Here is a 14,197-nt window from a genome sequence, read left to right as displayed (position 1 = left end):
TTGTTGATTTTTGGGTGGAGGGTGGCCAGCGTTCCATTTGCCTTTGCGTTTGCGAAGTTGGGGTTTTTTTACTCCTTTTGCTTTTTATTTGTTTATTTATTTTTCTTGTTTGACTTCTCTTGGCATGTGTCTGTTCTCCCCCTCCCTGCAAAGTGAAAGCAACAGCTTCCCAATCTTTTTTCTTTGTGCACAGGATGTCCGCCGAGTCGCTGCCATCGGATGAATCAGAGGCTCATCAGCAGCCGCAGCCGCAGAAGAAGAGTACGGACATAAAGAAGAATCCCGCGAACTCGTATTATTATTGGCATGGTCACGAGAAGGAGCGTGCCAAGGTGGGGGATGTGGCGCCAATGCCCACGCCGCAGCTGGTGAAGAGGTCGGAGGCTTGCGAAGCCCCCGCCATCGCCGCCACAACTTCTCTCGTCACGAAGTACAGCTGGTGTGACGCGGAGAACGCTGTTACCGTCTACGTGGACACGAAAGTTGAGGGACAGGAGTCGTTGGCGGACGGGACGCTGCAAGTGGAATTTAAGAAGCGAACATTGAGCCTCTCTTACGTGGCAAACGTGGTGTCGTCCAAGGCGACTCCGTTGCAGCGTAAGAAACAACTTCTGTTGCACCTGTCAAAATCCATCAATGTGGATAAAAGCGAATATAAGGTGAAGGAGCCGAGTGGCCAAGTTGTTTTGCGCCTTGTGAAGGAAAAGCCCTCGAAGTGGTGGGAGTTGGTGAAAAAAAATGCGGGTTCTGGTGATGACAGTGAGGAGGACTCCGAGGCTGCGGAAGAGGGGGGAGTTTCGCAGAACGATGCTCCTGCGTGAAAAATGCCATTGCCCAAGTGCATTTATGCTTGATTTTTTTTTATGTACGAGTTTTAATTTGCACGATGACAGCATAGCTGCCATCGTGCACGCATTAAATAATTATTTTTACTATTATTATTATTATTATTATTATTATTATTATTATTATTATTATTATTATTATTATTATTATTATTATTATTATTATTATTATTATTATTATTATTCTCACCGGAAATAATTACCTGTATCTCCTTTCTTTCTTTCTTTCCCCTTGCATTTGCATGGACTCTTTTAGAGGCGTATTTTTTATTTGATCAGCATCTCCTGGATGATAGCTGTGCCACCCTCACACTCCCACTTTTTTTCTTCTTCACTTGTCCTTCTGTTTTTATTGTGAAGTTTAGTGACGCAAGCGCTTTCACATCTTTCTTTTAATTTTATGGACGGTATGGGCAGACGATAGTCACACACGGTGTTGAATGAAAAGCTCATGTGGGTTGGGTCTCGGAAGCGAGAGGGCCAGTTATTACACACGGACAGAAAGAAAACAACTGGTGGTATTGGGGAGGGGGCTAAAAGGGGGATGGTAAGAGACCTCTCTTTTTTTTTTTTTTTTTTTTTTTTGCGTTTAGTCATTTGCCGGAAGCCAAAAAACAAAATAGCCTTCAATATGGCAGCAACGTGTTGTCGCGACGTCATGCAGACATTTGACCGCGGCAGTGTTGTCGTTATGTGTTCGGGAGGAGCTGGCGCTTAGGCTTCTGGCGGGATAATGCGATGACGCCATTGGAGAAGGGGCGGCGCGGTATGAGTCGCACAGGCAACTGACTTCTCGCCTCTTCTCCATGTGTACTGTATGTATTCCTTCTAAGGTGTGAGACTGGGGCACTTTCTCGTTTTTTTCCTTTTTTTTTTTTAGTCTTGGAGTTTTCCTGGAAGGGGTAGGGCTTTTTTTTTAAATATCTTGGGCTCTCCCTTCCTTTTTTTTTCTTTTTTATCACAGAATGCAGAATCGATGCCATCAAAGTTTGTCTCTGCACGTGCAGCGCTGCTTGCTGAAACACTGTCCAAGCTTGGCGTTAGGCCGTCTTCCACTGGTGCGGCGATGCGTTTTTGCGCCGCACTGCTGCAGTTTTGTTTCCCTCCGGCACTGCTACACAACTCCCGTCACTGCTGCGACAGGCTGCAGGGGTGGAAGCAACAGTACGTGCCATGCGGCTGAGAGTGGCGTGCCCAAAACTCCATCGATCATTTTCTTTGGTGGGGACATTGTTTCGCTTGTCGCACTCGAAATGCTGCGTGAGCAGCTGGAATGCATTTGGGCAGCAGATGCCAGTACCACCCCTAATGTGAGATCAAGTCCTGCCGGCAAACCATGCCTGACGAAGACTGCCGAGGGAAAACAGCAGTTGGTTGTAGTGTGTCCTTTTCTGCCTGCTGATCCCAGTGACATTTTTCAACATCACCACCGACAATACCCTGTAGCGCGCTACTGTGTCGAGCACGCCATACCACTGTTACCAGTTGACCACCCAACATCGCTGGCACGGAGTGGGACGTTGCGGCATATTCTTTGCCCTTGGAATGCAGGTGAGCAGAGCACTGGTGCGGCGAAGGATAAGAAGGGAGAGGCGGAAGGTGAATACATCTTGGGCCAGCCATTGGAGGCATTTGACGTCGCTGTCGTGGTGTCTTTTCGTTATTTTCTTCCAAAGAAGTTATTGGAGCGACTGCCGCGCACTGTTAATCTTCATCCATCGCTGCTTCCTCGTTATAGGGGAGCGAGCCCTATTTTTGCCCCGCTGCTCCGTGGTGATGATGTTGGTGGGACGAGTCTCATCAAACTATCGCTAGATCGGCCACTGATGGATTCAGGAGACATTCTCTGGCAGCAGTCTGTGCCGATTCCAAATGGCATGACGATCCGTGAGTACCTTCCTCTTGTAACAAAGCTGGGAGCTACAGGACTGTGTGAATGTCTTTTTGGCGGGCCCTCTGCATCGGCGCCAGCTCCGGACTTGCACAGGGTGGGGAGCGCGGCTGATGCGGTCACTGAGGCTTCGGTAACTCGGGCTTGTGACTGGCCCCGGACCTTTGATGCCCGCTGGGCTTCCGCGTGGCCACAGAATTATGATGTACACTTTACGCGGGACCCATACCACGCCCCGGTCCTCACGAAGGACAGGGTCATTATTCGTTGGCACGCCATGACAGCAGAGGAGGCGTACGGGACATGGCGGGCCTTTGTGGGTGGTGAATACCACACCCCAACTGTTAACGCCACACTCGACAAGGGCGCAACACCTGTGCGGGAGCAGTTGCTGGAGAGGTTGCGGACTCGAGCGGCACGAGAGATGAAAAAGAAAAGTCGTATTCATCAGCAATGTGATGATGGGGTAGCAACGATCAGAGGCACAGATGAACGGGACAGTGATTTGGGGATTCTTTTTGAAAAGTTCGGTGCGACGAAAGAAAAGTTTGTGGGGACGGAGAAGCCGGAGGTGATGACGTCGGCAGCGGAAGTTTTCCACCACCACTCTCTCCAACAACATCTTCTTGTCGGTTGCACTTTTACAGATGCTTTGCATCCGAGAGACATCCCCACTGCCGTTGTAAAAGAGCTGCAACAGCTGGAAGAGGGAAGGGTTGCTGTGAGAGTACAGGCCAGGTCCCAACAACATCAACAGCAGCAGCAACATTGCGTGGATGTCCGTATTGAACCTGGCAGTGCATATTTCCCGAAGAAAGTGGAGGATATGTGTGCGGTGAAATGTCGTGAGGGATGGTTTGTATGGAGGGCCGCGGCATTGAGGGGGTCTACCGCACAGTCGGCGGGTTTACTTCGTAAAGGCATGGCAATGAAAACTGGCGTGCTGTATGCTGCTATATTCGTGGAAAGTGCCACCGGAGAGAAGGAGCGTCCTGCTGTGCAAGGATAACAATATATACATATAAGTATGAATTATATGTGTGATGGCGTCTTTTTTTTTTCCTGTTTTTGTGTGTGAGTTGTATGTGGTTTATGTTTCTACTGTCACTGGTATGGCTTTTTAAGGCCTACTCTTTTTTTGTTTACACTTTAGGTGCTTTTTTTTACAGGAGGAAAAGGAAGGCTTAATTAGTAATGGGTATTAAAGGTAGAAGGAAACGGCTCCGTGAACGAGAGCTGAGGGCGGATGCACAAGACTCTCAGCATGACGAGATGGGGAATGTGGGTTACCATGGTAACGGTGAAGATGCTGACGGCGGAAGTGAAGACGTTGCGATGATGGCTGATGGTGTCTTGCAGCCTCCTATGGATTATAACGGCGGGTTACGCATGAAAAAGACGGAATTTTTTAACATGCAGGATATGGAGTACCTGGATCGCATTGCGGAGGAGCACGCCAATCGCCGCACCAGCCACATGCGCAAAAGGCGGCGGGAAGAAGATGTTGAGGCCGCTGTAGCCCAAACAGAGGAATTGATGCAGCACCACTACGAAACGGAGGATGCACTGCAAGCTCTTTTTAGGCGGCCCAACAGCGGTGAGATGAAAGGGGGCGAGGAGGGATTGCTTGAACGGCGTCGGCGGGTGGGCAGAGGCGCACGCTTTGGACATCCTCTTATTGGCATTGATCCACAGATTGTACGGGGACTGGAGGCGGAAGGCTTTTATCGTATGACGACCATTCAAGAGCGAGTCATTCCATACGCCTTGGAGGGTTATGATCTCCTCGGACAGGCAAAGACGGGGTCTGGAAAGACGCTTGCCTTCTGCGTTCCTGTTTTGCACGCGACTCTCAACCTTGTTCATAAGCGGCCCAACGCAACGTATACTCTGCTACTCGCTCCCACAAAGGAATTGTGCGTACAGACGCACGATGTGTTGAAGAGTATCTGCCAGCACATCTCCAATGACGTTGCCGCATTCTCCGTGCAGCTCATTACGGGAGGGACAAAATTAACCGAGGAGCGTCGACTGTTGGTGGCGGGTGCTTCGATTGTTGTGGGGACTCCCGGCCGCGTTCACGATCACGTGCAACACTGCGCTCAGTGGAATCTTGGGCGGCTTCGTTTTCTCGTTCTTGATGAGGCCGATCGAATGTTGGCGGACGGTTTTCAAAGGGATCTTGACGCGATTGTGCAACGCCTGCCGAAGTCCCGTCAAACATTTCTCTTCTCTGCAACCAACTCAAAGTCCGTTCGTGAACTCGCACGGCTGTCGCTTTACCGCACTCCACTTTTTATCGCGACCACTGACAATGCTCCCATCCCAGTGCAGATGAAAACTGAGCATGGGACAAGCGATGCCACCGCGATGAATCCCGCTTCTTTTCCGCCGTACAACTCCTACGCGGACCCGTTCAGTGACTGTGAGAGGGAAGAAGTATCCACTTCGAGGGAGTCGAGTTCGAAGCCACACCACATGGGAGGAGATGCAGAGCCCATCCCTAGCACGTTGCGTCAATTCTGCCACATTACGCCCGTTGATAAGCGGTTGATTTGTCTCTATGTTTTTGTTAAGCGGATCGCTCGTACCTCAAAGGCGATGGTCTTCTGTTCTACCATTGCCAGTACAACGTTCCACTTCCAAATGATGGGTTCTGTTGGGTTTCACAACGAGGTGATGATGCTCCATGGTCACATGAAACACCGTCAGCGTGTGGCTGCCTTCAAGGTTTTCAATGAATGGAAGACGGGCGTGCTGTTCTGCACAGATGTGGCCGCCCGTGGCCTTGACATTCCAAACGTGGAGTGGATTTTACAATATGACCCTCCGCTCGATCCCACCGAGTACATTCACCGCATCGGCCGGACGGCACGCGCAGGCAGTGTCGGCAACGCTCTACTTTTCCTCGCACCAGAGGAGGCGGGTTTTGTTCGCTACCTTTCCAAGTTTGACATTACGCTGGAGAAGTACCCGATGCCGGCGAAGATTCCACCCATTCAGATGAAGTTGGAACAAGTGCTGCAGCTGGATCCTATCGTAGCAAAGAGCGCCGTCAGTGCCTACAGGGCACACGTTGGTGCGTACATGAACCATCTGTTGAGGGAGACATTTAACATTCAGCGGCTCAACTTGGCGGAGCTTGCCCGATGTTTTGCCCTCACTTCTTTGCCGAGTGTATCACTGCCTAAAAATACTGCGGAGGGGAAGAGGCAGGAATACGTCAAGGGCAAACTCAAGTCACTGAATCGCCGTCGGCTTGAGGCGAAGAAGTACTATGAGGCGCAGAAAACGAAGACTCAGTGGACGCCCGATGGCCATTTTGTTGGGGCGGTTCCACCGAAGTTTTAATACGCACGTTCCGATGTGCTCCCTCCGCTCGTTTAAACTGCTTGTATAATGGGAGAAGTGAGAGGCCTTGGGCAGGTCGCCCCACCGTCATTTTTTGTTGTAATGTACGGCATCTTCACTTTCTCTTCTATTCAACATGTGTGCGCTTACCCCCATATGAATTTTTTAAGCTTGGTGAACACGGTGCATGCTTTCCTTTTCGTGCCATTTATTTATTTGAGAACTTTTACACCTTCTTCTCCTTTTTTTATTGCTGTCGTTTTCCTTTTTTTTGTTTGCTTTGCTCTTACTGGTGACGGAGGTCAATTAAGAGAGATCACAGAGACTGCATGGTTGATGGCACTTGTGTTTGCTGAGGCAAACTTTCCACCGATGCGGTGCGGTATTGTAGGCCGCGAGATGAGAGGTGACGAGAGCGCCGATGATTTATACCTCCCAGTAGAGTTTTTGGATGACACACAGACAGTTTCTTCCTCGCCTCTAAAGGAGGACGGACCCTGCGAGACGCATGTCACCGACTGCATCTGCCCAGGGAGTATTGTATTCACACGCGTAGGAATTACCCTGTCCCTTGTACTTACTCCCCATAGAAATCGTGTCAGTGAAGGGACGAAATTCGACGACACGGTGCCACGAGAAGTGGTTGTTTTCAGTGACATCATTGATGTGGTGACGGGGTTTTGCCGGTGGGTATCTGCCTCAACGCAACAGACGCTGTGGTACTCTTTGGAGCTGCTGGGCGGCGCACACTGTGTCATCTTTAGGCCAGACGAAACACGCGTTGCACCACCTCACGTCGGAAATGATACTGGCGAGGAAATGGCACTGGAGGGGACTCTTCCGCTGTGGGTGCGCCGCATCACGGCCGCCACTGAACAACATGTTGAAACGGTTCTCTGGTCCGGCAGTGATGACGACACTGCCATGGAGGTTAACGACGCGCCACGCTCTACCTTTTCTTGGAGGAGGCTACAGGTGGTGGACACTAATGGGCAAGTGGGAAGTTCTAAAGGTCTTTTAAAGAGAAACATGGGAATTGATGCGGTAGAGTGGGAGGTGCAACGGCAAAACTGCTTTTATGATGCTTTTTCCGCGCACATGTCCTTATTGCGTGAAGAAACTATGGCATGGGAAGACATCCTTTTGAAGTGGGCATCACCACTTGTACGCATGACAACATCATTATTACCGGCAGCTATAGCAGCAGAGAGTTTGGGTTCCGCCACCATTGCGCAAACATCGCTGAGTCTACGTGGCTTGACAGCAACGCAAGATGAGTCACAATTGGGTGGGGAATATGGAATAGACATCACAAATGAAGTGGTGCAGCTTTTGGCGGAGGAAGAAAAGGTGGCACGGATGAAGTTCGCAAAGTACACAGCAGCCGTGCGGAAAGGTGGCTGCGGAAAGTAAATGCCTACATATTTCTAAGGAATAACACATATATGCATCGATATCTATTCTTTTTTTTTTTTACCTCCTTGTTTTTTTGTGTTTTTGATTGACTTTGCGTCGTTCCCAACGGCACTGGCGCTCATCTTTCTTTGTGCTTTTTCTCATCAGCAAGCTGGAAGGCTGCTGCGAGTATTGTAGGAAGATACTGAGGATTGCAAGGAGCTGAGGAGGAAGTATTTATTTAGTTTAACGCCTTGTGTGCAAAGAAGAAATGGGGGATGACGAAAGTCGGAGGCGGGACATCTTGGCGCGCATTGGCGCATCCATACGGGACGCTCAGTACGCCCTGACTGTTAACTCCCCGAAGCGAGTACAAAATGCGGTTTCGGAGACTCAAATGGCCATTATCGCACTCTCCGAGTATCTCGCGCTTCCCAACGGCGTTCCCAAGGCCGCTGCGGTGGCAAAGCGCATCGCCAAGGTACTGGGTTCCGTCATATCGCTGCTGCGTCACAGTGACAGTGGGGCGGGGAGCACCACGCAGTGTGAACTTGAGCCTGCCGACAAACCCCCAAGTCATGAGAGTTCTTTTCCGAACCTTTTTGACGAAGATTCAGACGTTAACGAGCTTTCGCAGCTGCGGGAAAAATTGGCCAGCACGCAGGAAGAGCGTGACAGTTTTGTGGCGCTTCTGCGCGACGCCCAGCAAGAAGTTGCGTCTCTCAAGGAGTCCGTAGCGGACCCAACGCAGGGGTTATCACTGCATACGGCGGAAATCGAACGTGTAAATAGCGAGAATAAGGCACTAAAAGAGCTTCTTCAGGAAGAAATACTTAAGTCGAAGGCGTTGGCGGAAACCGTAAGGGTGTCCAACGAGCAACTACAGAAAATAAGTCACGAAAACGCCACCACTCAGACATTGTTAGAGCAACACCGCAGGGAACTAAAGGAAAAGGAACAAGAAATTGCAGCCAAGGTACGAGCAGCGTCGAAGGCAGCTATCATGAATCCGAAACCAATTGACAACGAAGAAATCGAGGCACTAAAACTTCAAGTCAAACTGATGCGTCAGGCACTACGGGAGTGCATTAATAATTCCAGTGCTGCGGAAATTAAAGCGGGCAAAAAAACATTGGTTGATATCGAAAACGAACACCAAGACCAGCTACTGGCAATGAAAATCACACTAGAAACGCAGTGCAAGAGGGAAAACAATTACATCCAACAAATTGACGATCTCAAAAACTTTATAGACGAAATAGAAAAAGAACTTGAACGTGAGCGGCAGCGCGCGGAGGACGCGGAGCGCTGTGCGCACGACACTGCTGGCACAGTGGAGCAGCGCCACCGTGAGCAGCTGGCCACGCTGGAGGCCGCCCTGGAGCAGCAGCGGGCACAGCATGCCAGCGAGGTGGACGATCTTTGCGTGGCACTGGAGCGCGAGCGGCAGCGTGCGGAGGACGCGGAGCGCTGTGCTCACGACACTGCTGGCACAGTGGAGCAGCGCCACCGTGAGCAGCTGGCCACGCTGGAGGCCGCCCTGGAGCAGCAGCGGGCACAGCATGCCAGCGAGGTGGACGATCTTCGCGTGGCACTGGAGCGCGAGCGGCAGCGTGCGGAGGACGCGGAGCGCTGTGCGCACGACACTGCTGGCACAGTGGAGCAGCGCCACCGTGAGCAGCTGGCCACGCTGGAGGCCGCCCTGGAGCAGCAGCGGGCACAGCATGCCAGCGAGGTGGACGATCTTCGCGTGGCACTGGAGCGCGAGCGGCAGCGTGCGGAGGACGCGGAGCGCTGTGCTCACGACACTGCTGGCACAGTGGAGCAGCGCCACCGTGAGCAGCTGGCCACGCTGGAGGCCGCCCTGGAGCAGCAGCGGGCACAGCATGCCAGCGAGGCGGACGATCTTCGCGTGGCACTGGAGCGCGAGCGGCAGCGTGCGGAGGACGCGGAGCGCTGTGCTCACGACACTGCTGGCACAGTGGAGCAGCGCCACCGTGAGCAGCTGGCCACGCTGGAGGCCGCCCTGGAGCAGCAGCGGGCACAGCATGCCAGCGAGGCGGACGATCTTCGCGTGGCACTGGAGCGCGAGCGGCAGCGTGCGGAGGACGCGGAGCGCTGTGCGCACGACACTGCTGGCACAGTGGAGCAGCGCCACCGTGAGCAGCTGGCCACGCTGGAGGCCGCCCTGGAGCAGCAGCGGGCACAGCATGCCAGCGAGGTGGACGATCTTCGCGTGGCACTGGAGCGCGAGCGGCAGCGTGCGGAGGAACGTGTTGTTGTTGTAGAAAAACAGTTGGAGGATGCCGTTATTTTTTATCGTGGAGAGGTAGAGAAGGTGAAATCGCTTTATGCCGCAGATCGTTGTCGTATGAATGATAAGTTGTCTAGCGTTTCACAGTTTTTGGATGAGGCAACGAAAGAGGCTGATGGGCTTAGGAATAAGGTAAAGATTTTTGAGGAGGAGAATAGGCAGTTGCGTTTGAAATGTGAGAGTACGAGAGATGCTTTGACGGAGTCTGAGGTTGCGCTTCGTGAGGAGAGACGATCGTTGATGGGTGAAGTTTCGTTATTGCGTTCTCGCTGCCTTGCTTTGGAGCAGGAAGTGGCAGCTGCGGTGGAACTGTCAAGCGAGAGGGCGGAGTCAGTAAACAGACTTATGCAGCAGCTTGCAGAGGCGAAGTCGATGGTAGCTAACTCTCTGAATTCAGATAGTGCGAAGATTGCGGGGACTTCAGTGAGCCTGGAAGAGTGGGTGCACTTTCTGCGTGGTGTTGCTGTAGCGGATTTAAAGCGAGCGGCACGGGGGGTGGTAGTGGTTAATGAGGAAACCCAAGACATTGTGAATCTCGCGCGGGATCTTCGCCGCGTCATTGATCATACCGCTGGTCTTTCCGTCCAGGTGTTGGGGCGTCAGAGGCAGTTGACACAAATTCTGAACGTGGTGGCGGCAAAGCAATGTGTGGCCTTGCGGAAAATCCAGCAGTGCCTGTTGGGATCCGTTTCTTTGCAGGAAACGGATGTCGCCATTCTGGAGGCCTGCCTTCTTTTGTTTAACGACGTTGAGAGTGCTCTAAGTGAGGTGGCGGAACCAGAATTAAAAGATACTGACAACTCTGCGTCACTGACGCCAGTGAAAGACGAGCGGGATGCGCTGCTGCAACGTACCCTCCGACGAGCACGGAATCGCGTCAATGAAAACACGTCTTCGCCCTTGAGTAGCCATGGTGTGCAGCCGGTGTCGGGGTCGATGATAACACCCGTTAAAACGAGAGGGACTCCTTCGGGTATGCGGCCATCTAGCGAGAGGAATTTTCTTTCCTCCCCTGAACGAGGGCATACTTCGGTGTCGAGAACGAAGGCTTCGCCGCACAACTCGCGAGGGCCACCGGAGCACCTGTCAAAGATGGATGTCGGCCAATGCTCTGAAGATCCTTTTGATTACGCTGTGGCCACGCTTTCGGCGCAAGAAAAGCAGTATGATCGAAGACAGCATTCCATGCCTCCAAGGCGATGGCTGACGCCCGGAAAGAAGGGCACCACTACACGAGCTGGTCTATGAAGCTGATAAACTGAGCAAGGGTTTACCCATTGGGTTTTTTAACCCCCTTTTTCCTTTTTTCTTTTTTGCGTGTTTGTTTATTATTTTTGTTTGCAATGAATTTTCCCATTGCATGAGTGTTTATTTTTTGTTTTCCACGCTGCGCTGCCTTTTGGATCTAAAATGGATCTCTTTGCCTTTTCTTATTGTTTCTACGTTCTCCCAAATTATTTTTTTCTTTTTACTTTTCCGGCCTTAGTGATTTGAATCGGTGGACATTGAGGAAACAAGTGGGTGGAAGGGGCTGGGGAAGGTCGTGGTTTTGGCAGTAAAGCTGTCAAGAAAGCATGTCCGCATTGCTTCCTGCGGAGGCGGTCACACTGCTGTACCGGCGCTATCTAAAGTCTGCCAACCGCATTCCAAACGTCACGATCCGTATGCTTCTTCTTCAGCAGATTCGTTCTGGTTTCCGGCGCAATCAAGGCGTCACAAGTCCTTCAGCGCAGCGTGAGCTTATTAACCAGGCCCACAAGGATCTGCAGGTGCTGGAGGATGACAGACTTTCACGTACTTTGTACATCAATCGTCTCGGTCTTGTCTCGTGCCTTGACTGGGAGGTTCGCCGTACGGAGTACAACTTTAAGCCTGAGACGCAATATTTTCTTTCGTTCTATCTTTTCTTTGGGTTTCTTTTCTTCTTGGCGGTTATATGGAGTGCAAAGCCGCTGGAGGCGCGGCATCCTGAAATTAGTGCCATGGTGGGCGCCATGGCTATGAGATTAGAGGCGGATTCACCGGAGGAGCTTCGGGACATGCGAGAGAGGCAAATTCGCTCCGGGTTGGAACGTCAGGGGCACCAAATGTCACTGGAGCATCGTGTTCTTGCTACGTTTCATGAGGCACCTAACGTGAAGGTGTTGCCGCCGTCACTTCACAACCCTGACGGGGCGGTGCGTTACGAGGAGTGAATTGCCGATGTGGAGTTAGGCAGTAGCGTTCGCTATTTGTGCATGTGTCTCTCTTACTGTCGAAGAATGGGTGAATGTACAATATTGTTGCAGCTGTTGTTTTGGCTGTATTATTTGAGTTCTGCTACGCGTGGTGCAAGAAAATCATTTTTAATTATTGTTATTTTTTTCCCTCTCTTTTGTGCTCTTTGATTATTATTATTTTTTTTTTTTGTTGGGAGGAAAAACAAAAGCAAGTTTGGAGGACGAGGCAAGGCCAACGGTGCGTCTCACCTCATGGATTTTGGGTACGATGAGCAGGGCAACCGGCTGAATCATAATGACAGCAGCAGCAACTACGATGACAGCGACCGTGAGGTTGCTTCTGTAAGCGATGACGATGCTTGGAAGCGGGCGGGAGGCGGCAGTGGCGATGATGATGACGACGATGACGATGACGATAGTTCCCTGCGGCAACGTCATGGGAGGTCAAATGGAGGTGGAACAGATGATTCAAGCAGTTCCTTCAGTGAAGACGTTGAGCTCATCATTGGCGAGGCTGGAAATCAATCCATTGCTGAACCGCTTGTAGATGAAAAAGACGTTGTTTCGTATTTTCGTGCGGATGGAGCGCGCGGTAAGTTCCTTGTTGAGGACCGGCGTGCGGCACCGCTGCTCATTCAAGATACACACGCGGCACCATCTTCGGAACGTGAATTTTTAGATCTCCTGCGCGGCATCCCTTCGCGGCAACGCAACGTGGCACTTGTTGGTCACCTGCACCATGGAAAGACTTCTCTGCTCACTATGCTTCTTGGGGGCCGTGCGTACCGTCAGCGTGAGGACGAGGTGGAGCGCAAAATTTCTCTTAAAAGCAGTGTTGTGACGGAGGTGGTGTCGGGGGCACACTACCAGCAGGCCTCTCACCTCGTCAGTTTCTGTGACACACCTGGTCATCCCGACTTTGTGGCGGAGACGGCAGCAGCCCTGCGCTTGGCAGACGCCGCAATATTTTGTGTCGACGCGGTTGAGTCCATAACACGCAACGCTATCCGACTTTTGCGACAGACGGTGCTGCAGGAGAATCTCCCAGTGATGCTTGTCATCACGAAGGTCGATCGTCTCATCATGGATCTCAAGCTGCCGCCTCTGGACGCCTATCGCAAGTTGCGGACGGTGGTGGATGCTGTCAACAACGAGATTGCTGGCTTTGGTTCCCCGTTTCTTGTTTCTCCACAGAACGGCACCGTTTGTTTCGCGTCGTCAAGACTTGGGTTTTGCTTTACGACGGAGACCTTTGCACTGAAGTACAGCCGTGAGTACCCTTCCGTTGATCCGGTCGCACTGTCGCAGCAGCTTTGGGGACAAGTTGCCTTTGAGAAGGGGCAATTTGTGAAGATCACAAACTTCACACAGAGACCCGCGTTTGTCACGCTGATTCTTGAGCCGCTGTACAAAATTGTCGCCCATGCCCTGACCGGCAAAGGGCACGAAGTCCTTAGCAGCCGTCTCCATCCCCACCCACGGGATCCTGTCGCTGCAGCACGAGAGGCCGTACAACTCTTTTTTGGCGACGCCGCCACAGAAGGCATTGACGCGCTTCTCAATGTAATGCCAAAGGCTGATGTGCGCCTGAACTGGCTTCGGCTGCGTTATGGGCTCACATGTGAGACGCAAAATTCGGTGCTTGCCATTGCACCGCTGCTGCGTTCGCAAAATAATGGAGAGGATAATTTTGCAATTGTTCGTGTACTGCATGGTGTTCTAAAACGAAGCATGAAATTGGTTGTTGTGGATGAACACTCCAGCGACGCTGAGCCCTTCTACACCTTTGTTGTGAAGGAGCTGCTTTTGAAGATGTTAAATGGACTTGTTGAAGTAGATGCCGCGCACGCAGGTCAGGTGGTTTTTCTTACTGGTTTTGGTACACGACCAGGGAGTCATCTTGTTCTCGTTGGTGGTGCCATCGCTGATCCCTTTTTGATGGAAGATGACGCGGCTGACGTGGGAGACACCGCATCAGGAGATTGGCTTGACGATGTGCGGGTGTATCCCCTCAAATGTGGAGACCCCATGGTGCATGTTGGGGTGGAGCTGAAGGATCCCAAAAAGAGTGCACAGCTGCAGCGTGGTCTTCAGATCCTATTGCGGACAACACCCGGACTTGATGCACACAAGGAAGAGACAGGGGAATTTACTCTTACTGGGTATGGAGAATTGCATCTGA

At 51.7% G+C, this 14,197-nt stretch overlaps 7 protein-coding genes across 7 annotated transcripts, besides 7 other annotated features; all 7 read left to right on the top strand.

Moving 5' to 3' along the window:
* Positions 1-8,856: a sequence feature (heterozygous, non-Esmeraldo-like haplotype).
* Tc00.1047053510031.70 (hypothetical protein, conserved) lies at positions 195-821 on the top strand (the record flags this gene model as incomplete). Its single annotated transcript, XM_802755.1, has 1 exon — positions 195-821. One exon carries the CDS (start codon positions 195-197, stop codon positions 819-821), a length of 627 nt encoding a protein of 208 aa, XP_807848.1.
* Positions 923-1,030: a microsatellite.
* Positions 1,407-1,430: a microsatellite.
* On the top strand, positions 1,811-3,745 carry Tc00.1047053510031.60 (methionyl-tRNA formyltransferase, putative; the record flags this gene model as incomplete). The annotated part of the gene is made up of 1 exon (XM_802754.1): positions 1,811-3,745. One exon carries the CDS (start codon positions 1,811-1,813, stop codon positions 3,743-3,745), a length of 1,935 nt encoding a protein of 644 aa, XP_807847.1.
* Tc00.1047053510031.50 (ATP-dependent RNA helicase, putative) lies at positions 3,931-6,087 on the top strand (the record flags this gene model as incomplete). Its single annotated transcript, XM_802753.1, has 1 exon — positions 3,931-6,087. One exon carries the CDS (start codon positions 3,931-3,933, stop codon positions 6,085-6,087), a length of 2,157 nt encoding a protein of 718 aa, XP_807846.1.
* Positions 6,136-7,500, top strand: Tc00.1047053510031.40 (uncharacterized protein; the record flags this gene model as incomplete). The annotated part of the gene is made up of 1 exon (XM_802752.1): positions 6,136-7,500. The coding sequence occupies one exon, from the start codon at positions 6,136-6,138 to the stop codon at positions 7,498-7,500; it is 1,365 nt and encodes a 454-aa protein (XP_807845.1).
* On the top strand, positions 7,754-11,044 carry Tc00.1047053510031.30 (uncharacterized protein; the record flags this gene model as incomplete). The annotated part of the gene is made up of 1 exon (XM_802751.1): positions 7,754-11,044. The coding sequence occupies one exon, from the start codon at positions 7,754-7,756 to the stop codon at positions 11,042-11,044; it is 3,291 nt and encodes a 1,096-aa protein (XP_807844.1).
* Positions 8,857-9,753: a sequence feature (areas merged during assembly that could not be assigned to a particular haplotype. This can correspond to areas where the two haplotypes were merged or to regions with more than two copies in the genome that were merged during assembly.).
* Positions 9,754-14,197: a sequence feature (heterozygous, non-Esmeraldo-like haplotype).
* Tc00.1047053510031.20 (hypothetical protein, conserved) lies at positions 11,371-11,991 on the top strand (the record flags this gene model as incomplete). The annotated part of the gene is made up of 1 exon (XM_802750.1): positions 11,371-11,991. The coding sequence occupies one exon, from the start codon at positions 11,371-11,373 to the stop codon at positions 11,989-11,991; it is 621 nt and encodes a 206-aa protein (XP_807843.1).
* Positions 12,183-12,204: a sequence feature (AT_rich).
* Positions 12,268-14,197, top strand: Tc00.1047053510031.9 (U5 small nuclear ribonucleoprotein component, putative; the record flags this gene model as incomplete). Its single annotated transcript, XM_802756.1, has 1 exon — positions 12,268-14,197. A coding segment is annotated over one exon (1,930 nt), but the record flags the coding sequence as incomplete, so codon positions are not given.
* Positions 12,403-12,432: a microsatellite.

The sequence above is a fragment of the Trypanosoma cruzi genome, genomic scaffold, assembly GCF_000209065.1.
Source record: "Trypanosoma cruzi strain CL Brener 1047053516583 genomic scaffold, whole genome shotgun sequence".
Taxonomy (NCBI): Eukaryota; Euglenozoa; class Kinetoplastea; order Trypanosomatida; family Trypanosomatidae; genus Trypanosoma; species Trypanosoma cruzi.
This window is presented reverse-complemented; position numbering and strand designations above follow the sequence as displayed.